General features: G+C 35.1%; 1 protein-coding gene and 1 long non-coding RNA gene across 2 annotated transcripts in view; one reads left to right on the top strand and one right to left on the bottom strand.

The window, feature by feature from the left end:
- The first annotated feature begins 4369 nt into the window (after positions 1-4369).
- On the top strand, positions 4370-5448 carry LOC142348440 (uncharacterized). The gene is made up of 3 exons (XR_012760733.1): positions 4370-4739; positions 4876-4956; positions 5218-5448. It is a non-coding gene; the product is annotated as an uncharacterized LOC142348440 (long non-coding RNA).
- A 13378-nt stretch (positions 5449-18826) lies between these two features.
- Positions 18827-27718, bottom strand: part of LOC142347990 (azurocidin-like) — a 28198-nt gene continuing 19306 nt past the window's right edge. The window contains exon 5 of the mRNA XM_075399155.1: positions 18827-19294. Coding sequence (XP_075255270.1) covers positions 18827-19294 — 468 coding nt within the window. The remainder of the gene's footprint in view (positions 19295-27718) is intronic.

The raw sequence follows: 27718 nt of genomic DNA, 5'->3' as shown, positions 1-27718 counted from the left end.
ATAACTACACCCAAACAGACAAGAAAAATTTCATGACCACCAACAATTTTTATCACACAAAAAATTTGCGTTAAATAATAGAGCTGCTTCAAAAAAATCTGGCCAATCCTACTGAAAATCCTCATGTCAATGAAAACAAATTTTTGTAATACTGATTATTTTCACAATCTTTGCTGTCATCATTTATAATAAAGGGCATGAAAGATTTTCTGTTCGTCAATCCAACAACCAAAATGTTTTCTTTAAGTCCTGCTTTTGTCGGCCTCAAGACTTCTGGCGTCAAAAGAGGCATTTTTTTACCTAAAAAACTAATACTTTTTACCACAAACAAGGTGCCTAACAATAGGTTATGAATTTTTGCTATTCTAATTCTTCTTTTCATTTGGTTAACACTGCTTCTAAGGGCCAGTGACAGAGAAAAAATTCACGCCTTGTTCCAACAAACAATTAGTCTATCAAAATAACTCAGAGAACACAGTCAGAAATGAAAACATAAAATCATGTAAACGTACAAAGCATTATCAGAAAAGAAGTACAACTATTCACTTTAGTACAAAATCTGGGCCGAACCGCATTCTTGGTTCACAGAAACCTGGCTCTGCAAATTTGATGAGAAAATGTTTCAATCCTGAAGAGAACGGTACTGTTTTTTAGAACTTACCGCATTTCTTCGGTCAGAACCAAAACTAAAAGAAGGCGGTGGGGTTATGATATCTGTGCCAAAGATTTTTTCCCAAAAGTAAGCTACCTATTAAAAAATTTTACAGATAAAATCGAGAGTTTATGGTTCTGATTGAAAATGCCAACTTCTCATTGAAAATGCGCACCTCTGTATTACTGAATGTTACCTAAAATCCCAATAAACATAATAGCAGAGCATTTTTAAACCAACTAGCAAATAATATTGATAATGCAATTAAAAAACACGGAGTTATATCACTTCTGGTTGATTATGTGATTAAATATTTAGAAAAATTGAAAGATCAAGGCTTGAAAGATTAATACTTCTTAAATCTCTTTCTACTGGTTTAAACCGGCCGAACAAAACGCGAAGCCTTTGATTACATTATCACTGACTGCTCACTTATAATCGAAAGTAATTTTTGGTAGCATTGTAAAAGGTGATCACTTTGCTTTATAAAGTACATTAAGAATTTGCGCAGAAACTGAAAAAAAGCCAGTTGAGGAATAATTTTGCCTTAGAAAGAACTATAATGTACCTGATTTTTAACACCATCTATAGCAACAAAATTGGCCAAAAATTTACGTTCAGAGCAGCTTGGATTCTTTGCTACAAATTTTTACTAAAAATTTTACGGTGACACTGTCACAAAATGCTTCATTTAAAAGTTTTTTTTTAATCAGAAATGAATATTTTTTTCACATTAAGAGACAAATGGTTAACTAGAAATTCAAAATTGACGGCGATCGAGAAAAAGTTTTGAATCGATGATATTCCGATCGAGAATATTCCGTTTTTTTTTACTGAAGATGCAGAAAAAGACAGGAGAAAGTGAATGCTTATAAATTAGATATAAAGCTCTGAATAAAAATTTTGAGAAGTGTTTTGAGAACTGTTTTCAGATAAAGTTTTGTGGTGATTATGTAACGCAAACACAAATTTTGGCTCACATATTAAAATATCGTTTCTCTACGTTTCCAGGGCCCCCAATTGGAATACAGATGTCCAACGAGTGCAATTCGAAAAAAACATTAGATTTCACTTCGCAAAGGAAAGAAGATTTTCATGATGCATATAGGGCTCTGGAAATTAGTAAACCACTCGGATCATCAACCATTTCAGCATTGGCTTCTGAAGCCTGAAGTTCTGTTTGTGTACTTCATTTAATTTTTCTTGTGAACTATTGCATCAAAATACTTGCTTTCTCAGTTAACGTAAACAAACACATGTTGTTTCACTGTACAAAAAAGATTAACCTTAATAACTTAATATCTATTTCCCAAGCTCCTTTGCCCCGAGCCTATCGAAGATTATTGAAAGTAAGTTGACGACAGCAAATTACTAAGAAAACATCAACAAGATTTTAGGAGAAAATACTCATCAACCGATTCCTTTCTATTTCGCAGAGAATTCATTAGAAACAAAACTGACATGAGCAGTTTTGTCACAGCCGCTTTCCTTGACCTATCAAATGCTTTTGAGGCTATCAATTAAAAAAAATTGAATATCAAGTTTGACAATTTGTGTTATGGTGAAGCTCAAAAATCTTCTAATCAGTTTCCTTACAAACCGTCCCAATCTGTCATCCCTCAGGACGCATATCAGATGAAATAACGCTTCAGAAAGACTTAAATGAAGAAATCACTGTATTTTCATTTCCAATAGACCTGAAGTGAAGTATTTAGGGGTCATATAGACAGTTATTTAGGATTTCAAGAGGAAGTTAATCATATCCTTATTCTACAAAAATTGGCCCAGGGTGTAAAAACAGTTTAAGCTATCAGAAAATCTGTCCCATAAAAATTTGAAACTCGTCTTAAATGCACTGGTATTAAGTTAATTGCTCTGTTCAGCAGTTGTCAGTTACGCAATTGAGCAGAATCTAATAGTATTCTTGGAAAAAAAACAGCTAAACTGGGCATTGAGGGAATATATCTTAGACAAAAATTTCAATCTGCTCAAGATATTAAACTCAGTCAAAACTACTCCGCGCTAAACGCTTTTTGCGTACACAAAGACTACAATTTTTCTGGAACATAAAGAACTCTTATTAGGACCTGCTTTTACTCCACAAACTGGATGTCCATTAGTCACTTGGAGTGTTCATTAGTCTAACCGGACAACAAAAATGTTCCCGAACCTGAAATTTGTTTCTAGCAAAAAGCAGAACTCTGTGAGATTGGCAACACTAGATTGCAATGAACTACCAAGTGAAATTAAAATGAAACAATACAAAAAATTTTTGCCCCAGTGGCTTAGAATGTTCTTCTGCTCTGTTTTTAACTCTTTAACTCTTGTTTGTGAAAGGTTACTTGTTCAACCTGGCGTGACTTTAAACTTGGAAATATGAACTAGAATTACGGCTGGTTGACTGACGTATAAAAAGGTATAAACGTAATGCATTTTCTTCTTTTAAGATACGCTGAAAATTAAATTCACTTAGATTGTCTATTGTAATACTTACAGTGGCGGACTAACATCAGTTGTATACTCCTTGACATGGTTCGGAATTCAGTATTTTTTTATGGTATACTTTATTTGAGACACGCAGATGTCAACTGTGGCTTAAAACTCACGGGATAAAAAAACTACTTAAAAATGTCCTCTTGAAGAGCAAATTCATTGTTGATACAACTCAGTTATCTGCAGAATCTTGTATCGCTTTCCAAAATAAAACCCTTTTTAAAACGACACAGAGGCATTCACTATTGATGTAGATTTGTTTCCCTTGGCTTGCAAATGGACCGAACGCTATTGCATCATCATAGGAGGAATAGTTATAGCGGCCGTACAAGCTAAAGAGATAACGAAGTTTCAACACATATGGCAAATCATGTATGACAATTGATAAAAATGGCTTTCTTGTAATACATTGAAAGAACTTGAATAATTGTTTCGTTGTCCTATCATTTAGTTCAAAATGTGTTTTCAAATTACTCTGGCAGACAGACCTCGCAAAACTTGACACGGCCGTAGTACCGCACCGTAAAAGTAGAAGCTGTACCGTAAAATTTTTGTCAAGTTTACTACGGCGCCGTACAGGGCCGCATTAAGGTATCCACATTTCTGAGTTATCCTGTTAAATCCGTATCAAGATTAATGGGGTGCCTTACTGAGGCATTACCAAGATTTATAGGGTGCAATAAGTAATGAACTAGCCTCAAAACTTTGTGTTTTTCCCCTCTTTTTTTTTCATTTTCAGATTGAAACTGTCAGTGGCGAGTTACTAAAAAAGCTATAGAAGAATTGAGCCTGATTAGACAGAAGGACTGCGACCTCAAGCTCTCTCCGAATAAAACAAGAATCTCTGTCTGTCTTTCATTTTTTTTGGTCGCAATTTTTTTGTTTTTCAATGAAGCAATTTTGAGATTTCCAACAACTAAAATAAAATTTTTTGAGAACTTTACAACTGCTAACCATCGGAATAGAAAATTAATGCACTTTCGATTGAGCTGCAAAATTAAGTTATTGTTTTCAAGAGAGAGTAATCTGATTCGATGTCCCTAAACTAAAACTATAATCTTTCACCCTGGTTAGAAAATTTTAATCTGTAAGCCTGTATTAATAGTGTAGATCCTGTTTCAAAACATATGAATTGGTTTGAGGAAGATTTAAAAAGAACTCAAATGAACATCTAAAGAACACCCGTATATAGCTCACGGTGAAATAAACTGATTTAAAGAGATTTTCAGGATAATCACTAACATGTTTTTGGATTCAAAGAAACCAAAGGGGGGAAACTAATTTCAATTGATTTTAATTGGTTGTAATCATTTTATCATTTTAGTACTTCAACATTACCCGCCAAGCTTTTCTCGCCTAGCTGATTTTACCGCCAAATATTTCTCGCGTCTCAGTTCAGCTATCGCGTACGTTATATAATTACATTTACTAACCCGTACTATTACACGTTCTATTTACCCGTTCACTTGTTATTCACTAACTACGTGCGTTACTGAGAACACGTGCTTTTATCCAGATTCTGCGCTTTTGATCAAGTTATCTTCTCAAATCAACCTAAAATCAACAAACGACTTCAGACAAAGCAAAGCGAAAGGTAAATTGATTTTTTTCATTTCCAATTGTCTAATAGAATGCCACACAAAACGTCACCTTTTAAGTTAAGTTTGAATGATCACCATAAATTTGAATGATCACCATTGAAAATTAGTTTTGTGTTTGATTTCTTTCAGGTGCCTTCTCAGGTGTCAAAAACTTGGGTCATAATTTTGTTGCGAGGAACCGTGTTTCTCAGATTTATTCATTGGAGCCAGGTAATGCATTGGAATTTTGTTTATTCAGGTGAATATCCTGATTTCATTCTCGAATTAAAACCTTTGAAAGCTTTGCATCCCATGAAAACTTTGATATTTATTACCCAGAATCTGCCTGCCAGAGTTTATTATTTAGCTAACATAAATCTATAAATTCACATATTTAACATTGTCAGTAACGTACTTTCTTATTTTTCCTTAACATCGGTCGTTTGTATTTTGTGTAAGCGTTTAGATTGCACTGTGGTTTTGTTATTTCAGGACGTTCATCGTTCAAGGGTTCGTTCAGAAGCAATTTTCCCACCTAGAAGCGTGCAGCTTCAACGGAGCACGTGAAAAGTGAAGATCCGTAGAATCCTCCGGTGTGTACGTGAGCAGACTTATTGAACAGATGCATGTACTACAAGGGACTCTTTCCTGAAAATCTCTTTAAATTAATTGCTTATGTGATTTCTTTTGTTTCTCTTAAAATCAATTTCCATTTAAATTTAATTAATTTTAATTGATTGTTTTTGCAGCAGACAAAAAGATTTAAAGCGATTAAAATTGCTTTCGAATTGCAAAGTGGTAAATTAAATCAATTTAAATCGACCGTTATTTAGCAATAAAAACGTTTTATAACTCTTTTCCCCAGCGTACACTTGGATACGGGCATCTATAGAATATCTAATTTAAAAGGCTATTCTAGTCAGACATAAGGATCTGAAAAAAAATTTATTTACTACATATATGCAACAATGATTCAAATCAGATATTCGGTTTTTAATGTGCTGTCCATTTAATATATTTTTCCGAGGAGTTTTCGTGAACGTTAATTGTAGAAAAATATATGATAATTTATGATATCTCATTCATTTTTAGCGTCATTAATGTCCAGTTTAAGAGTTTTTGTCAAGTTTTTATCAAGTCAATTATTTGTTTCGAAATTTTTTTCCGATAAAATATGGAACAACTTCGTGTTTTTAATGAACGCGCAGCCATGAAAAGGCTAGTTTTGGTCTCATCGGGGAGTTTTGCAGTCAAAAATATTCCAAATCTATTTGATAGCTGATTTTTGAAAATCATCAGAATATATTGTTTGTTCTTCATAAAGGTGGTGGTTTTATGATTTTGAGTCTGCGCTTTTTTATGAAATAATATTTGATTTTGAAATAACTGTTCATAATTTTGGTTCGTAGTTGAAATCTTGTGAACTTCTTACAATATTGACAGTTCACATTGGCTTTTAAAATACTCTGAAATGGAAATATATTATTCTTCCGGAGATTGGCTGATCATTTAGGTGATGTCATGCAATGGTACTTTTATTGACTTTGCTATTTGTTTTTATTTTTTTCTGAAAAATTATGATAATATTTCAAACACTCTTGTTTGTCTTTTTTACATTTTTCTGCGTATTCTCAACAATGAGAGATCCCATCTACTATTATTTAACAAAATCTATAATAAGACGTTTTACGACTGTGACGCAATGCATTTTATAAATGATTTTGTAAAAATTTCACAAAAAATTTGTGAACATAAAATTATTCATTATTTGTTATACGTTTTGTTGTCTTTTAAAAAAGTCCCTTCGATAGGTCCTATTGATTTTCATACAATACCAATATATATATATATATATATATATATATATATATATATATTTATAAATACATATATATATATATATATATATATATATATATAAATATACTTTTATATATATATATATATATATATATATATATCTACAAATAAATTTACAAATTAATATATATATTTTCATCTGGTCCTGGACTTGATCTTCTTGTTTTGTTCACAATTTCATCATAATCGTCTACTTTAATAATACAGTTGTTATTTTGTTCAATATTTTTGCATTAAAGAAACATTTTTGTCTCGTTTTCGACTTTCTCGAAGTGCTCATTTAGATCCGAGTTTTCGTATATATGATCTTTCATTGTATCCTGTAGAGTTTTGAATATTTCGCATTTCTCAATGTCTGTATTTGCTCTGATTTGTTTATATGAGACTTCAACACATTGTTCAGTTTCATTTGGTTTTTTTGAGTCACTACATAAGGCCTTAAATGCTCTCCAAAAGCTTTTGCTCCCCCTGTTTTGGGCACTTCCAATCAATTTTGATTGTTTGATTTTTTTCCGATTTTTTCATGAACTTCTTTATTTCTTTTTGGAGGAAATTTATGTCCTTTTTCAGGAATTTTAACTGTTCTGAGTTTGTTCTTTTCAGCTCTCTTCTCTTTTTTTTCTTTTCACGGATAGGTTTAGTAGTTTCATATCCAAATGGAAATATCTCTTGTAAGATATACAACTTCTGTAGCGAAAATTGATTGATCTGTACAAGTACTTCATTTAGGCAATTTAGTTCTTCTGCTTTTCGATAGACTGGTGGATAGAGCACAGAATTTTCATATTCTTGTCTGACAATCTGGTTGAATTGTTGAAGTTGATTTTTGCCTTCAAATCGAATCTGCTCTCAGTTAATATATTCAAGGTAGTAATAGTTGAGCTGTGGTCACTACCAAAGTCATCAGAAACATAAAATGTGTCAAAAAATTTGAAGGCTGATTGATCGGCTAAATGTAGATCAAGCATATTTCGACATTCTACTTGATTTGATTGATATGTGTGATAACCGTTATTTAAAAGCTTGACAATTCCAGTTTCATTGGTTTCAATTATTTTATCACCGTTTTCAGTGTTATATGTGCAATTCAGCTCTTGATGGGGAGCGCTGAAGTCTCCACAGATAAAAACGCTTTTCAGTTCAGTTTCAAAAATTTCTGATAGTTTCAAATCGCGACCTGGTGAGTTGTAAAGAGCTATAACCAAGAGTTGAGCTAAAATAGGTAATTCAAAGCATGCTTTTATTATTTCGGAAACTTTTCCTCGATGGTTTTCTTTCAAACTTTTCTGGTTTAACATCTATTATTGTCGTTCCCTTCTTTGCTAAAACTTTTGAGCCATGTGACTTACTTGCTCACGTTTCTGTAACTACGCAAAAATCAATGGTTAGGTTTTCATTATGCCAGCTCTTGATTTCATACAGGCACACAATATCAATACCTTTTTCCTTCAGAAACAGGAGAAGTTCTGATATTTTGTTGAATAAGCCTCGGCAGTTCCATTGCAAAATTTTAATTTTATCCACATTGGCTGCATTGATGGCTGTTTGTTGAAATTTGTTGTGTTGGAACGTTCGGGAAACTATTGTAAGCATTTTTGATGCTGTCATGAACTTTCTGACTTTCTCTTTTATCACCAAAAATTTTCGCACTAACACTCAGCATTGATTATATCACTGTAAGACATTGTATTGAAGGTTGAACGAATTCTGCTGAGTACTTCAGCAACTAGAACCCTTATATTTATCGCTGAGACAGTTGAGTTTGGTTGTAACATTTCGGTTTGTCTTTTTGTCACTGCTGAGTGCTTGATATCTTGTTTTCTCTTTGTCGCTTCAACAACTGCGTTTCGATTGAAGGAGCATCCTTTATACACAGATGCGTGCGATCCACCACAATTTGCACACTTGGCATTTTTTTTGGTTCGGCGCATTGTTTTATTGTGAGCTGGCCTGAGCATTGCAAGCAACGCTGCTCGTTTTTACACTCAATGGCGGAGTGTCAATATTTCTGGCACTTGAAGCATTGCATAACATGTGGCGGCTCTTTACTTGGTTCACGTCTGTAGATCAGCCAACCAATCTTTACACCGTGCTTTTGTGCTGCTAATACATGATTTGTTGAATCTGTTATTACTCTGATAAGCCTTGTAGGTTTGTCACTTGCTCGGCTTATAATACTTGACACTTTTACTACATTCATTCCGTTATTGCTCGAGAGTTCCTCTTTTATTTCGTTTTCTTGGATGCTGTGGTGCACATTGACTATATCAAAGCTTGGTTTGGACTCCGTTTTTGGCAGTGTATTTCTTGTGTTCACATTAGCATTTGGGAATACTTGTTGCAGGTTTGTACTTGACATGAGACTATCTCTGGAGGCTTTGTTTTCTGGTTGGATATAGAAATCGAATGAGTGTGGCAGTTTTCTAATTCTTTGTATTTTCAGTTGGAATTTTGTCTTCATAGCTCGGGTCAAATTGCACTTGAGTTGGTCTCGGATTGATTGTTCTAACTATTGTCCTAACTGTCTCTGACATCGAATTTCTCTCGTTTTGGTTTCGAAAACGCTTACGTTTGTTTTTAACTTGAAAAAAATCTTGTTCAGCCTGGGAAGTATCATAAGCCGTTGCTCTTGCTTCTGATAGGAGAGCGCTCAGTTGGCTCGTTTTGGCCAGGGCCCCAATGAGGGCTATTGCGTAGCGGAACGACGAGGATATGAATTTGAAGCAACTTTAAAAGCGTAAATACTAAGTGTAAAAATTCAATTAAAAAGTCAGGATTTTAAATCTTCAGCAACTTTTAGAGAAAAAATCTCTTTTTATAAAAGACTCACTCTCAAAGGACGTTCCTACACAAAGTGGAGTACTTGCTTGTGGCTTTCCTATCAAATTTTAGGTACTGATCCGAAAGTGACATTTAATAGCGGTTTAATCATCATGAACTGCAATTAGGCACAATTTTCATGGACAACTCAAGAAAAGATTTTAAATCAAAGCAGATGAAGACGTTTTTATGCAAAGCTGTCTAAGTTCATTTATTCAGTTAAAGCATAAATAAATGGCATACTTAATAATTTTTAGCATTTTTTTCTCATTTTATTTTCATTGGCAATGTTTTTTGCATTGGCTTTTCGTTAGTTGAATATAGGGTTGATAACATCGATTTTCAGGAAATGAGAATATTATAACGATATTGAGAGATTTGTTCACGTTCAAAATCATTCTCTGGTCAGAATATTTTGAACGCACTCTAGTCTAAACAGAGGCAACTTCGAGCGCACTTTTGTCTGATCAGAGGTGATTTCGACCGCTCTTCAGTCTGATCAGAAGCTATTTCAAGCGCACTTCAGTCTGATCAGGGTATGACTTTCGAGTGCACAATAGTCTGATCAGAGGAGGTTTTCGAGCGCACTTTAAGCGCACACGGAGCCTCGAGCGAGAGAGAGAGAGAGAGTTTATGTGCGTCTGTTTTTGTAGTCCTGTCCTATGACTTGATCTTGCCAATGACAGGTCCCATTGGTTCATTAAAGAGTAATATGTAAGAATTTATGCTAGAAGATTTTATATGCCAGATTCGTTTTCTTGAAAAAATAATTGTTTTATGACATCTGAAGTTAGTTGGTTTAAAAAGCTCCTTCTCTTTGAAATTCGCTCTTTTCCTCCTCTCTTTTTGTCGAAATGTTTCACATTCCCATTAAAAACAGGCTGTTTCTGTTTTTTGGATAAGTGAATAGTTTAAGTTTTATCCGTCTTTGTCTGACAATGTTGCTATTTGCTTTTAAGAGAAAAATATTAGTTCTTGCTCTGAATATTGTTTTTGTTTGTTTAATTTGTTGTTTGCATTTTTCTTGTTTCATTTGATTCAAGTCAAACCACTGCTCTAATGCGGAATAGCATTATATTCTTCTTCTATTAATTTGTGTTTATTTCATTTTTTTAAAAACTCAAACATCAAATTCTAAACATTTCCTCAATCGGTAGACAATTTAGACCAAATACGGATAAAGGGGTGTCACAACTTTCTGTGCAAATGTACACTGCCGAGCCTCCGTGTTTTACTATAAAGTCCAGGATAAAGATTTGATCAAATATGACTTGTTAACATGCGCTTTTTGAAATAATTTCTGTCGTTCAATTCTCCCTGCAGATAACAATCAGCGTTGCTTTCCAAATGAATTCAAAGTCTCGCCAAATGCTCGCTAGTCTTGGATTTCATCGTTAATTAGATACATAACCCGAGAGGCACTGAGATGTATGCTCCTATATTTGTAAGGAATAGAATGGGTTTAGAAGTACAGTTTTTGCTAACAAATAAATAAGAGGTTAAAGAGCTATCTTATTGGAGTGGAAGCAAGTGGGAAGCAAGAAATATAGACCTAGAAAGAAAACAAACTGTGATTGGGTAAAAGTTGACTTGTGCAAATTAGGCGAATAACAATCGAAGCACTTAAAAGAGGTACTTAAAAACGCATCGATGATTTCAAGTTGATTCGCTCTCCCGAAAGTCGTCCTTACATGCCAAAGAGTTGCTAAAACTACATGCAAAAAGTTTGGTTTGGCATCTTTTTCACTCTACTCGCTGTCAGCGCCGCGAATGATTATGATTTTTAAAAAAGTAACAGGGATTGAACATTGAATGTTTAAAATTACTCAACAACAGCTTTAAAGTAAGTAATTTCGAACTAACGGTTGAATACACGCAATAAGTGAAAGTTGAGCCAGAACCTAAAAAATAAATATGGCTAATAATTACAATAACAATGACAAATTAGAAAAAAAATTAATTTGACAAACAAATACAGATTGCTATTCTCCAAAAACCAAAAATTTACACTGAACAAATTATACGCAATTCGTCAGCAGACCGGTAAGATGCAGATAAGATAGCAGACCAGTAAGATACAGATCTCAATTTTATTATATTTTGATCCCAGATCTTATTACAACTTGCGGAACAAGACAGTGCAGTATCAAATTAAACACTGATTCGACAAATCTAGACAATAACCACATGAGACTTTCATAGAGTATAATATGCATGTTCATGCGCTATGAAACTGAAAAAAACTGGTTTTGTGATCAAATTTTAGCTCATTCTCTAATATACGCTTTCAGTTATTTAAAAATAGGAATTGTTTTTTTCTGATACTTACAGCTCTTAAAGACCTTCACTGAAAGTCATTTCTGAAAATTTTTTTGTTTGCAAATTGTTCTGTTGTTTTTAACATTACAATGCGTATAGTGTCACTCGCAGAACTAAACAAAACATGGCGTCAACCGATTTGTGAATCTAGTTCTCATTATACAATGCAAACAATTGAAACCCAATTATTCGTTCAATAACTGACCAACGAATCCAATAACGATATCGCTTTTGTTGGATTAGAAAAAAGAGGGTGAACAATTGTTCTTTATTGACAACAATTTGCTGGCGAAAAATTATTTAAAACGTGATGAGAATTATCACAGAAAGTTGTTGAAAAGATTTCATTTGAACACAAGAAAAAAACGCTTGCATATGACAAATTTTGTGATTAAAGAAATTAACTGTTGAAAATTAGTTGTTGAACCGACATCAATCGACTGTTCAGTGAAATTTAGGCGAAGTACAAACCAATTCAATGAATTCAGCTTGATAATTTCGATGCCTCTTGGGGAATGGGTGTACTCGTGAGGGGGGCGTCGACTTGCCTTTTTGATCTTTTTGATTATGCCCCTCGCCCCCCCCCCCCCCCACCCCCGCTTAGTGGGTGCATATTATGTGCACCCCCAGACTCACGTGCCATGTTTTTAGATGACGATCCACACAAACGGAAAAGAACCCGCCTTTCTTCGTGGTCTTTCATTCGCTGAATATTCCGAATAAACCTTAGTCGATTACCTTTTATTTTTCGTTTCAACGTGGCTTTTTGTTTCCTTGATTTCTTGTGTTATGAATCAACGTTTTAATGCCTACACTGATTTTGACATTTTCGCGGTAAAAATGATAAGCGCCAATTTATGAAGAACTATCGACGACGATAAAATTTTCTGGGCCCACCTAACTTATGGGCGTGGTTTTGTAAAAACGTGTGCTAGACTTAAGGCTGGTGGGTCGAGTTTAATATTCCAAAGCCGTTTTTACTTCACAAGAGTTTGCACTTAACCCGAGTTTTCTCGCGGCCAGTGAATATCCTTGTCACTCGTCCCAGAGGCCGTTTTCCGTGGAGTTGACTCTTGCAATACCCAGGCCATGTCATTAACTTCCGACTTGAATTCAAATTTGCTCCAATTCCTCCTGGCGTTCAAAGTTGGGATGTACTCTCTCAGGAGCATTTTCCAGATTGCTTCAAGTTTTTGCCGAATTTTTGTCCTATTCTTCGGAGGTTGTCTAGAATCTATTTGAACCTACAAGCTAGAACGTTAGAAAAAAATCTAACAATCAAAAATGATTGGGTGATAGGATATTCATCTTCATTTTCGCTTCTGACATGCATTAATGGTCTGGCGTAGACTAGATTTGATTTTGGCCTTCTGTTACGATAGTCAAGAAAGTTTCCCATATCAGCTTTGCTGATCCAAGACTCAACAGAAGGGCTCGTTTCATTATCTGCAAGGGACTCAGATGACAATGTCGACGCCTCTTGGGTTGATCCGGGTGCTCGTTTTAAAAGGGGGGATGGCCATTCTTCGTGGTCTTTCCATCGTTGATTTTCATCGAAAATTCTTTTGTCGATTACCTTTTATTCATCATTTCCACGTGTTCTCTCGGTTCCTTGATTTCTTGATGTAAATCAATATATTCATGTTTACTTTTCCACTGATTATGTAATTTTTGCACTAAAAATGATAAGCGCCGATCTATAAAGAATGACCAATGTTGATAACAAATCTTGACTATGTATAAACCACCCAGGTGTTATTATAGCAAACAGTTGGTGGTACCAGTGGACGCTTACACTTTTGTAGCTCATAATCTATATCAAAGGGTTCAAAAATTGACGGAAGAGGAAAAATTTCCTAATGTTCTAATACTTTAAACTTTTTGAAGATTTTGTCGAACTAGATTTGAACAAAAATTTAAGATAAGGTAACACTGCACGCGTTCAAATTTAAACGCTAGAGTCTCTATTGCTCATAAAAGGGTACGAGAAGACACATTCGTTACTTGGATGCATATTTTGGATTTAAATTTGATTCAAATTTGATTTCAAATTTGCTCCAATTCCACCTGGCGTTCAAAATTGGGCTGTACTCTCTCAGGACCATTTTCCAGATTGCTTCAAGTTGTCGCCGAACTTTTGTCCTATTCTTCGGATGTTGTCTGGAATCTATTTGAACCTACAATCCAGAACGTTAGAAAAAAATATAACAATCAAAATAGATTGGGGTGATAAGATATTCATCTTAATTTTCTCTTCTGACATGCCTTAATGGTCTGGCGTAGACTAGATTTGATTTTGGCCTTCTGTTACGATAGTCGAGGAAATTTCCCATATCAGCTTTGCTGATGCAGGATTCAACAGAAGGGGTCGTTTACTTATCTGTACGGAACTCAGATGACATTGTCGATGCCTCTTGGGTTGATCGGGGTGCTCATTTTGGAAGGGGGGATGGCCATTCTTCGTGGTCTTTCCATCGCTGATTTTCATCGAAAATACTCTTGTCGATTACCTTTTATTCATCATTTCCACGTGTTTTCTCGGTTCCTTGATTTCTTGTATTGTAAATCAATATTTCTATGTTTAATTTTACACTGATTATGTAATTTTTGCACTAAAAATGATAAGCGCCGATCTATGAAGAATGATCAATGTTGATAACAAATCTTGACCATATATAAACCACCCAGGTGTTATTATAGCGAAGAGTTGGTGGTACCAGTGGACGCCTACAATTTTGTAGCTCATAACATTTATCAAAGTTTTCAAAAATTGACGGAAGAGGAAAAATTTCCTAATGTTCTAATAATTTAAACTTTTTGAAGATTTTGTCGAACTAGATTTGAACAAAAATTTAAGATAGAGTAGTACTAAACGCTCTCAAGTTTAAACCCTAGAGTCTCTATTGCTCATAAAAGGGTACTAGAAGACACATTCGATACTTGGAAACAAATTTTTGGATTTAAATTTGATTCAAATTTGGATTCAAATTTGCTCCAATTCCTCCTGGCGTTCAAAGATGGGACGTACTCTCTCAGGAGCATTTTCCAGATTGCTTCAAGTTGTTGCCGAACTTTTGTCCTATTCTTCGGAGGTTGTTTGGAATCTATTTGAACCTACAAGCCAGAACGTTAGACAAAAAATCTAACAATCAAAAATGATTGGGGTGATAGGATATTCATCTTAATTTTCGCTTCTGACATGCCTTAATGGTCTGGCGTAAACTCATTTGATTTTGGCCTTGTGTTACGATAGTCAGGAAAAATTCCCATATCAGCTTTGCTGGTCCAAGATTCAAGAGAAGGGCTCGTTTTATTATATGTACGAGACTCAGATGAAAATGTCGATGCCTCTTGGGTTGATCGGGGTGCTCATTTTGGAAAGGGGGATTGCCATTCTTCGTGGTCTTCCGTCGCTGATTTTCATCGAAAACACTTTTGTCGATTACCTTTTATTCATCATTTCCAGGTGATTTCTCGGTTCCTTGCTTTTTGTGTTGTAAATCAATATTTTTATGTTCACTTTTGCTCTGATTATGTCATTTTTGAACTAAAAATGATCGGCACCAATCTATGATGAATTATCGATGCTGATAACAAATCTTAACTAGGTACAAACCACCCAGGTGTTACTATAGCGAATGGTTGGTGGTACCAGTGGACGCTTACAATTTTGTAGCTCAAAATATATATCAAATGATTCAAAAATTGATGAAAGAGGAAAAATTTCCTAATGTTCTAATACTTTAAACTTTTTGAAGATATTGTCGAACTAGATTTGAACAAAAATTTAAGATACAGTTATACTGAACGCGTTCAAATTTAAACCTTAGAGTCTCTATTGCTCATAAAAGGGTACTAGAAGACACATTCGTTACTTGGATGCAAACTTTTGGATTTAAATTTGATTCAAATTTGGATTCAAATTTGCTCCAATTCCTCCTGGCGATCAAAGTTGGGATGTACTCTCTCAGGAGCATTTCCAGATTGCTTCAAGTTGTTGCCGAACTTTTGTCCTATTCTTTGGAGGTTGTCTGGAATCTATTTAAACCTACAAGCCAGAACGTTAGAAAAAAATCTAACAATCAAAAATGATTGGGGTGATAGGATATTCATCTTAATTTTCGCTTCTGACATGCCTTAATGGTCTGGCGTAGACTAGATTTGATTTTGGCCTTCTGTTACGATAGTCAAGAAAGTTTCCCATATCAGCTTTGCTGATCCAAGATTCAACAGAAGGGCTCGTTTCATTATCTGTACGAGACTCAGATGACAAGGTCGATGCCTCTTGGGTTGATCGGGGTGCTCGTTTTGGAAGGGGGGATTGCCATTCTTCGTGGTCTTTCCATCGCTGATTTTCATCGAAAATACTCTTGTCGATTACCTTTTATTCATCATTTCCACGTGATTTCTCGGTTCCTTGCTTTTTGTGTTGTAAATTAATATTTTTATGTTCACTTTCGCTCTGATTATGTCATTTTTGAACTAAGAATTATAAGCACCAATCTATGAAGAATTATCGATGTTGATAACAAATCTTGACTAGGTATAAACCACACAGGTGTTACTATAGCGAACAGTTGGTGGTACCAGTGGACGCTTACAATTTTGTAGCTCGTAATATATATCAAAGGGTTCAAAAATTGACGGAAGAGGAAAAATTTCCTAATTTTCTAATACTTTAAACTTTTTGAAGATATTGTCGAACTAGATTTGAACAAAATTTTAAGATGCAGTAATACTGAACGCGTTCAAATTTAAACCTTAGAGTCTCTATTGCTCATAAAAGGGTACTAGAAGACACATTCGTTACAACTTAAACAGATTCGATAAGGCAGTTTAAGAGACAGCATTATGAATTGTCAGTTTTTATATTGAGCATATTCAACTAAATTCTTTCCTAAATTGTCAACAGAATAGTCAAATAAACTAATCACGGTCAAAATTGATCGGATTCAGTCTTATAATGAGAATGCCATATTGTTTTGCGTTTGTTGCCAACAACTTCGCAGCAGAAAGCTGAAACGCTGATGCAGTAAAAGTCAGAGCTCGAGTGGATCAAAAGTTGTTTAAAACAGTCTTCCTATGGATCCTTAAAATCATTGATGAAAACAGTTGTTAGAAATTGGTAGGTTTACAACTTTTCAAAAAGGAAAATTCTAGGACAGCGAGTTTTTATATTGAAACGAACAAACTGGATATTTTTGCCTTTGTTTTCAACCAAGCAAAATATTTCATGAAGCTCGAGGACTCCAAATTTCCGATAACTATCGGATCGCTTAAAAATATTAATTTCATATTTTTTCAGCCCTTTTCAGTAATTTTTTGACGCTATATTTTATCGCTTTTAGGGTTTCCTCATAACTCTTAAAACAATTATTTAAAACTTAAATCTTATTTTATTATGATTTTATGACGAACTTTTCTCAGACAGCTATACAGTAAGTTTTAGTTTCATAAATTTTTGAGTCTCTATTTATGAACAATTTGGATTCACCTAAACAATTTGGATATAGGAAAAAAGTGTCCACAACAGAAGCCATACCGGCGCATTGGCAAAAATTTTTGAACAAGTTATAAGGAACCAAATTAATGACTATTTGATCTCAAATAACTTGCTGTCACCTAAACAATTTGGATATAGGAAAAAAGTGTCCACAACAGATGCCATACTACAATGTACGGAATATGTACGAACCGAAATGGATAAAAAGAATACTGTTTGTGGAGCATTCCTCGATCTCTCAAAAGCATTTGACTCAATCTCACACGAAATACTAATAGAAAAATTGAAATGTTTAGGATTCGACGGAACATCTACACAATTGATTAGATTATATTTGAAAGACAGAACTCAAAAAGTAGTTTTCTCGGGAAATGAGTCCGACTGGATTTTACTTAACAGAGGAGTGCCGCAAGGGACAGTATTAGGACCAATATTGTTCAACATTTATGTGAATGATCTTCATAGAGCTATTGATAATAACAATTGTCAAGTAATCCAGTACGCCGATGACACTTTCCTCTATTCTTCTCATACTAATGAAAATATAGCCAGAAGTTATTTGGAAAAAAATATTGAAAAACTATGTTATTACTTCCAATCACATCAATTAATGATGAACAATAAGAAGACAGAATATATCGTGTTTGCTCCATCAAAAAAAGCACGAACTCCGTCTTATCTAAATGTTAACAATGTGAACATAGAAGAAACTTCGTCGGTAAAATATCTAGGAATAATATTAGACAACAAATTAAATTTTAAAGAAGAGATCAAAAGAATACTCTCCAGAATGGCGTGCAGCATCAAAATCTTGAAAGATATAAGGAACTGTTTTCCTATAAAAACTAGAGTAACACTATTGAACGCTCTTGTTTTAAGTCACATTCAATACTCATCTCTTATGCTCGTTGGTATCAGAAAAAATCTCATGATAACATTAGAAAAACAACTTAATTGGGGAATAAAAGTGTGTTTCAAAAGAAAAAAGTATGATCGCTCGACTGATTTAAAAATAAAAAACAGAATCATGCCTGTTGAATTCCTTCTCAAATATCGATGTTTGGTTTTTTTCTTGAAATATATTAGGAAACAATTGCCAGCTTTTAGTAACAACAATTTATTGCAAACTTCTAATTGTAACCAGAATGCGAGAACGGGAAAAATTTATCCTGCTGTGAAAAGTAATTCTGAATTCCTCGATAAATCATTGATGCTGCAAGCCATGAAATTGTACAATGAAGTTCCATATGAACAAAGACAAAAACTCGATAATGTTAAGAACATCAAAGGTTTTTTGAAAGAATTCTATTTCAAGGAATATCTGAAGGACCCAAAGGCGTTGGAATACAGAGATCTGTTGCGGGACCTTTTTTAAGCTTTCATTGTTTTTAATTTCCTTATTATCTAATATATTTATTTTTATGTTTTTAGTATTCCCAACGTTGTAAATAAAATATTTTCTTATTGTTTTATGTATTTTAGAACTTGTACATTGCCATTTTGTTGACACTTTTAGGTGTGTAACATTTTGGAATTCAATGTTTTCTTTTTTTTTTTTGAGTTATTAAGTCGACCCAGGAATTAGTTTTTTCAATTGCTTTAATTGTTAGCGATAGTTCTCACAATCCAGTCATGAAAATAAACAATACTCGTGAAGAAACTTCCATCATTGCAATGATGATTTCCATTCGGCTCAGAGACATTTCTGTAGAAACTCGCAATGCCATATAGACATTTCGGCCGCAAAGTGTTGTTGCAGGTTTCGAATGTGTACAGTGGAGAACCAGTATCATAATGACAAATGCTCACATCTAAATCTGTAGCACTTTCTACGCAAACGTTTTCTTCACGACAAAATTCAATTTCTTGCCGAGAAGTGTCCGCAAAAGAAGTTTCGAAGAAAATAGCTTCTTGGGTATAATCACTCCGGATCTCATAACTTTGTCTGCTCACAGATCCCATTCCGCAGACTCCTAAAGGTTCACGCCCCTCGTGGAGCAAACACAACTTTTCCCGGCAGATTGGGATAATGAGCGAGGGCGAGATGCTCAAAGCTAAGTCAGTTATCTAAGACGCATCCAGAAATGTTGCCAATTTCAATTTTGTCTTTTGAAGTTCTGGATTTCAAGCTAAAAATACGCTCCAGAAGGAAAATTTAAATATTAAAAATTCGACTGACTAAAAACCAGATTTCGTCAACCAGATTGAGCAGTCGATTTTGAGCGGAAAATTTTTAAAGACCTCAGCAGAATAGGTTCAAATTAGAGAAAGGGCCGCCAAATAAGGTAAAGAACTGCTAAAGCTATGGTAAGGCTTTGACCAATTTCTCATTTCCCATAAGGTTTCAAGTGGTACTTTTTTCTAGTATCCGTCGCATAGAAGATCGACCAAATAATATAAATCAAAGGCTTTGCATTGATGAAGCAAGCGCTACTTTGTTGTTATACTATTTTCCCTCTTGCACTCTTGTACGCTGTTGCATATTAGATTGCCTGGAAATAAGCTATTTCACAATGAGGCCCCTAATATAAAATCTGGTTATATGGATAACGATAACAAAGATAAAAATGATACTTGCACATCAATGGAAAAGAAAAACTTAAGGCAATTTATAATAGTAATTAAAATCATTATAACAATATTTGCAGTTCACTTCCCAAATGAACTAAATCAAAAAACGCTCACAGTATCCAAACTGTCCTTGCAATTACAACCTTCAAAAGTTAAGTCTCACTAATCTATCAAAGTTTAACGATCTCCTCCCTTCTTTTAACTCCAGCTTCTCAAGTTTAGCCCCACTAAACCAACTGCTCTTTCTCTCTGTCTCTCTCTCTCTCGCTCGCTCACTAGTGCGAAAATCTCACCTACGTCCACAATTCTTCCTCTCTCCGCGTGTCACTTCAATTTATACCCAACCAACACGCTACTATCTTAAGCAAACAAACCAAAGTCTCTTATGTAAAAGCTTCATGTTACAATCGTAATCTGTCACATTTTGTAGGAGGGTCCTACCTACTGTGCAAAAATCTTTGCAAAATTCTTTGGAAAATGCTCAGTCGTTCATGTAGTACCAACCATTGATCAATTTTCACCTCATCTTAAAGAAACGACATTTGGACTCCGATTTAGGCAAATCCACTCCGCTTTGTATGCATTATGAACTTGACATCTCAATGACTGCTTGCTCATTAAAAAATGCAACGTTATATTACTTTTTCCGATATGAAAAACAACTATTTGAGATCAATCCCGGTCAAAATCATATGTTGAACAAATAACAAAACTCAATGCTGAAACTAAGAGCAATTGTTATTTTCTATTTTCAAACCATTTCATTCATTTCATTGTAATTATAACTGACCGAAGGACCAATTGTCCTAAAACTTTAATGTTTGACCTCTAGGCGTCAACTAGGGGTCAGCCATCCAAGATGAGAGGTCAACCTGATAGAAACGAATTGGTGGCACAAAAAGTCCATCCACAGTTGCGAATACTCACAATTTTTTTACAACCTAACTCTTAATAGGACAATATTACTGCAGGCCCACATGTCTCGTGGGTGTTCCATAGTGAATCTAAATTGAAAAAGGTATTATCTCCTGAGTTAGGGATCAAAATCACTTCGGATAAAATTATATGAAAACTGTAGAGTTCCAACAAGTTGTATGCCAAAAATCATTGCACTAGCAACACACGTTGAGAGTCGTTTGCGTTTTGAAGTTTTGTAAGGTCAACTAACTGCAATTAGGCCTTGTCGAAAACCATGTGTTGGATAAATAACTACAGTCAACCCTAAAATTCAGGGCAACTGTTTTTTCCTATTTCCAAACAATTTCATGAAATTCCTTGTAATTAAACATGACCGCAAGAACACTTTTCCTAAATACCCATCTTTTGACCTCTAGTGTTTAATTAGTGGTCAGCCGTCCAAGATGAGAGGTCCACCTGGTATAAGGAATTATTGTCACAGAAACACTATTCACAGTTGCCCCTTCTCACAACTTTTTAGAACCTAACCTTTAATAAGACACGAGTCCTTCAGGTGCACATGTCTTGAAGGGGAACAATTTTCAAATAATGTCATACCTCTAGTTTAAGGGGTCACAATCATTCCGGAAAAAAGAAATTTTGAAACTGTAGGGTGCCCAATAGTTGCATGCCAAAAAAATTTTGTCCTATCATTATCCTTTGCGAGTTGTTCGTGGTTTGAATTATTTTAGGGAGACGTCGGTGCCGAAAATGGAAAAAATTCGAGTTCGTCAAAATTGACCGGGTGGATGTTTCATGTCACTACCTGTCTCATGCTTTCATACCATTATCATTTCAAGGTCACATGTCATTTCAATTAACGTTACAACTACAAATGTCCTTCGTAGACTGGTCCTCAGATCCAGTTCTTATCATCACAGTAGCTTGGTATTTGTATTCTTCTGCCGCTCTCAGCATATCTTTTATCGTCCAATTCTCCAAATATTTCTTTACTAAACTGTTCTTTCTCGATACACCGCAGGCGGACGAAATGACAAATCCATAAAAAGTTTTGCTGGGTTGCCGAAATTCATCCAATTAAGAACTGCTTTAATTGTATCCTTTACCTGCATCTGAGCACATTGCTGTCGCATTCTCCGATCCAGAGCATGAATGGTTTCAATTAATTCCGCCTTAATTCCGGTTTCCCCCTATTCAACAAATTGAAGCTTCGCTCATGAAAAGGTGGATTGTCAGACAACCGTATATTAAAATAGTACAGCGTCTCTTTCAGTGTCCATTCTCGCGTCTCTATAGTCGACCGCCAACACCTATTGGTAAATCAATAACTGTTTTCCAGGCCCATCTGCACAATTTATCATCTCGTCATCTCTTCTTACGCCATCCCATCTTCAAGCCAGAACTCAGAAAATGTTCACGCCAATCCTCCAGTTTTTGTTTTATGCTTAAGGAAAACTCATCCTTTACTGATATCCTAACAATCAAATTATTGGTAGCCCTAATTGAAAAAGTAAATCAAATCTGAGCGTACTCTCAGCAGATAACGATGGAGAATATCGCATGCTCTCCAACTAATCAAAAAATAAGACACTGCAAAAAGTAACAATGAAAGGAAGCCCGGTCAGCAACGCCAATGTCGTCTTCTGAAGTTTTAATTAGGCTGACAGCTGGGGGAATTTTTCGCCCAGAAGATCGATCAAATGAAAGAAAAACCCAAAATTTTGCTTTGGTTAAGCAAGCGCATGTTACTGTGCTATTTCAACTCCTCCACTCGTGTACGTTGTTGCAGACTAGATTGCTTTATAATAAATTAAATCAAAATGAGGCCCGTAACATCATTTCCGGTTATATGGATATCAGAAACAAAACGATTACTTGTACCACAATGAAAAAGACGAACTTAAGGCAGTTTAAGATACTAATTAGAATAATAATACTAATATCCATGGTTCACTTCCCAAATGAACCAAACCAAAAATGACTCACAGTATCTGAACTGGTCTTGCAATAAAAACCTTCAGAAGTTAAGTCTCACTAGTCTCTCATGTTTTCTCGCTCTTCTCTCTTCTTTTAAACGCAGCTTCTAAAGTTCGGCTTCAATAAACCAACTGCTCTCTATCTCTCTCTCTCTCTCTTCTCTCTCTCTCTCTCTCTCTCTCTCTCTCTCTCTGTCTGTCGCTCATCTGTCGCTCGCTCGCTTTCTCCCTCAGGCAAAAACTCTCATTTATCCAAAAAACTACCTATCTGTGTGTCACTTCAATATATACTCAACCAACACGCTTCTATCTTGAGTAACCAAGCCTTAATTTCTAAAGTAAACATTGCAAGTTACATTCGAAAGTTTTCATATTCTGAAGGAGGGCTCTATTTACTGTGCAAACAAAGCTTTGCAAGACTATGCTCTGTCATTCAAGTAATACTAAACATTGTTCGAATTTCAACTTTTCCTAAGTAAAAAATCCTTGGACTCTTATGTACGCAAACCCACTCCGCTTATATGCATTATGACTGTTTGCTCAAAAAAAGAAAGTAACCTTGCTTTTGAAAGCTATTATCGCTTCATTTCCGATATCAAATCCACTAACTGCAATCAAGCCTGGTCGAAAACCTTCTGTTGGAAAAATAACTACACTCAACCCTAAAACTAAGAACAATTGATTTTTTCCCCTATTCTTAAACCATTTCATGCAATTCCTTGTAAGTAAACATGCCCGAATGACCAATTTTTCACAGAAGTACAAAATTTTTAGAAGCTAACTTTCAATAGGACACAAGTTGTTCAGGTGCACATGTCTAAAATGTCAGGTGCACATTTTAAAAAATGTCATATCTCTTGTTTCAGGGATAACAATCATTCCGGAAAAAAATATTTAGAAACTGTGTGCCTACTAGTTGCATGCCAAAAATCTTTTGTCCTTGCATTATCCTTTGCGAAGTGTGCTGGTTTTAAATTATTTTAAGGGTCCATGAGTGCTAAAACCCGGACATCCAATTTCTTCAAAATTGACAGGGTTGGGTACTTGTTGTCATTGACTGTCACATGTTATCATTCTATTATCATTTCAAAGTCATTCGGCAGCTCAAAAAGGTTAATTTTCCGTTTTCCACACTCGCGTTATCCCGAAGCACCGACTTCCGGTCGCACCCACTTCTACCATTAGAAAGCCCAAGAAAAGTTACACTAACCCTCAAAAAATAATAAACCTACTACCAATTATCCACGAGCAATGCAAAAAATACGTCCCGCAGAACTGTCGTTCGCTAGTTCCGTGCGGATTAAGGGAGTGAAATCTGACCTCAAATTCAAATTTCTGATACCCAAAATAGCCTATCCCCCAATTTTCAGGTCAAACAGACTTAAACTATTCGAGAAGTTGCGCTCACTATTTAGGTGTTAACTACTTTTCTGCAAAACGCATTCTTATATGCCAAATAAATAAATTACTTCCTAAGCTTTTCCAGAGATTACCCAATACACCCCATTCACAATCAAACTCCATTGCAACTGGTTAAGCAAGAGCTTGGTACTATGCTTTTTCAAAATATCCGAACTGGTCTTGCAATTACAACTTTCACACGTTAGGTCTCACTAATCTCTCTAAGTTTTTCGCTCTCCTCCCTTCTTCTAAACCCAGCTTCTCAAATTTAGCCCCAACAAACCAACTTCTCTCTCTCTCTCACTCTTTTTCTCTCTCTCTCTCTCTCTCTCTCTGTCGCTCGTCTGTTGCTCGCTCACTCGCTCGCTTAGACATAAAACTCTCATTTGTCCAAAACTTTACCTCTCTGTGTGTCGTAGACCCGACCAACACGCTCTTACCTTGAGTAATCAAACTTTAGCCTCTCAAGTGAACATTGCAAGTGACATTGGGAAAGTTTCATATTCTGTAGGTGGGCTCTATTTACTTTGCAAACAAATCATTGCAAGACTATGCTCTGTCATTCAACTAATACCAGTCATTATTCAAGTTTCACCTTATCCTAAGTAAACGATCTTCGGACTCTTCGTATTAAAACAAACCCAATCCGCTTATGTGCATTATGACTGTTGGCTCAGTGCAGAAAGCAACGTTGCTTTTAAAAGCTCTTATTGCTTCATTTCCGATATCAAATCCACTAACTGCAATCAAACCCGGTCGAAAACCATGTGTTGGATAAATTACTACACTCAACTCTAAAAAAAGAACAATTGATTTTTTTCCCTCTTTTTAAATCATTTCATTTAATTCCTTATAATTAAACATGCCCGAAAGACCAATTTTCGCAGAAGCCCAAAATTTGACCTCTAGGGGTCAATTAGTGGTCTGCCGTCCAAGATCAGAAGTCCAACTGACAAAAGGAATTGTTGTCACAGAAAGACCATCCACAGTTGCGCCTACTCAGAAATTTTTAGAATCTAATCCTTAATATGACAGGAGCCCTTCAGGTGCACATGATTTGTAAGGGAACAAACTTCAAGAAATGTCATATTTCTTGTTTCACGGATCACAATCACTCTGGTTACAATCTTTTAGAAACTGTAGGTGCCTACTAGTTGCTTGCCAGGAAACCTTTTGTCCTAGCATTATCCTTTGCGAGAGGTTCGAGTTTTGAAATCTTCTTGTAACTGACTGTCTCATGTTATCATATAGTTTTCGGCACTCAGGTTATTCCGAAGCACCGACTTCCGGTGGCATCCAGAAATTAAAGTTTCTACCATTAGAAAACCCATGAAAAGTTGCACTAAAACCCCAAAAATCATCAAGTTATTACAATTCTCCACGAGCTTTACAAAATATACATCTCGCAGAACTCTCATGCGCTAGTTCCGTGCGGCTTAGCGGCTTAGGGCGGTGAAATCTGACCTCAAACTCGAAATTCTTGTAACCATATTAGTCCATCCCCCAGTTTTCAGCTCAATCAAACTCGAAGTTTTCGAAAAATAGCAGTCTCAATTTAGTTGTTAACAAATTTCTAATTTTCGGCAAAAAACGAGTTTTTATGAGCCAAATCAATAATTTAGTTCTTAAGCTCTTCCCAAGATCACCCACTACACCCCATTTACACTCAAACTCCATTGCGACTGCTTTGCGAATACAGTTATTTCCTACTTAAACCATCATATTTCACTCTAATTATTATATCAAAAACTGTCAAATCAGCAGCCTTTAGGTGCTCACGGTTTAGATTGAAAAAATGTAATCGGCCGGGCATCACTACTATATGTTGAAAGTCATTAGTGGAACATCCCAACAAAATTTCATAATAGCCCGATGAATATATCTTAAAGAGATACAGGGGGACAATTTTTGTTACCCCCTTATCTTTGACATATCTCTGTTTAACACTCTTAATTTCGAATTAATCACTTTTTAATTTCGGGTCATGAAAAATTAGGGCATATAAAAAGTTTTGTGAACATTTATATTGTCCAAAATTTAGAGCGACTAAACTAATGGGTGTTTGTCACTGGGTGTTTGTCACATTTTAATTGTAACACTCACAAAAAACAATCTGTTTTAACTATACGCTTCTAATTCAAGTTCCATATAATCTTCATCCCTCAAAAATTAAGTAATTTTCATAGCAATAATTTAAAATGCAAAATAACATAAAACTGCTGATGCAAGATTTCCCAAGATTTTGCTCCGAGTGGCGCTGCAAATGTAAAAAAAATCTTTGTTAAAAAAAGGTGAGTTTTTCACCTAGACGATGTACTTGAAAGCATCATGCAAACAACTTAGTGACCTGGTTTTGAGGCTGGGTGAGGGTTCTAAAGAATATAAACGAAATGCGATGAGGTTAGGGAATGAAAACGAACTCGAGCCACTGAAAAAAACATTTCCAGCCAAAATATATTTTTTCTTGCTCACAATTTCTATCAACAGACATGACTTATTAGATAAATTTCTTTAAACAACTCAACTCCTTTAACAGTAATTTTGAAAAATATCTTTCCCGGGCCGAGGTGTCAACGCTAAAAAACGCAAAATTATGTAAGATTGGCGTTGAATGCGTTGAACTTATGTAAGATCTACGCTTGAGCGTAGATCTTACATAAATTTAACGCATTCTACGCCAATCTTACATAATTTTGCGTTGAATTTTGGCGTAGATCTTACATATTTAGCGTTGAATTTTAGCGTAGATCTTACACATTTAGCGTTGAATTTAGCGTAGATCTTACATAAATTCAACGCATTCAACGCCAATCTTACATACTTTGCGTTAAAATTTGGCGTAGATCTTACATATTTAGCGTCGAATTTTTGCGTAGATCTTACATATTTAGCGTTGAATTTAGCGTAGATCTTACATAAATTCAACGCATTCAACGCCAATCTTACATATTTTGCGTTGAAATTTGGCGTAGATCTTACATATTTAGCGTTGAATTTTAACGTAGATCTTACATATTTAGCGTTGAATATAGCGTAGATCTTACATAAATTCAACGCATTCAACGCCAATCTTACATAATTTTGCGTTGAATTTTAGCGTAGATCTTACATATTTAGCGCTGAATTTTAGCGTAGATCTTACATATTTAGCGTTGAATTATGCGTAGATCTTACATAAATTCAACGCATTCAACGCCAACCTTACATAATTTTGCGTTGAATTTTGGCGTAGATCTTACACATTTAGCGTTGAACTTTAGCGTAGATCGTACACATTTAGCGTTGAATTTAGCGTAGATCTTACTCATATTCAACGCATTCAACGCCAATCTTACATAATTTTGCCTTGAATTTTGGCGTAGATCTTACATATTTAGCGTTGAATTTTTAGCGTAGATATTACATATTTAGCGTTGAAATTAGCGTAGATCTTACACAAATTCAACGAATTCAACGCCAATCTTACATATTTTGCGTTGAAATTTGGCGTAGATCTTACATATTTAGCGTTGAATTTAGCGTAGATCTTACATAAATTCAACGCTTTCAAAACCAATCTTACATATTTTGCGTAGAATTTTGGATTAGATCTTACAAAATTAAGGTTGAATTTGTTGATTTCCAT

The sequence above is a fragment of the Convolutriloba macropyga genome, chromosome 10, assembly GCF_964194025.1.
Source record: "Convolutriloba macropyga chromosome 10, txConMacr16.3, whole genome shotgun sequence".
In the NCBI taxonomy this organism is placed as follows: Eukaryota; Metazoa; Xenacoelomorpha; order Acoela; family Convolutidae; genus Convolutriloba; species Convolutriloba macropyga.
The sequence above is the reverse complement of the archived record's forward strand: the minus strand, read 5'-3'. Positions and strand labels throughout refer to the sequence as shown.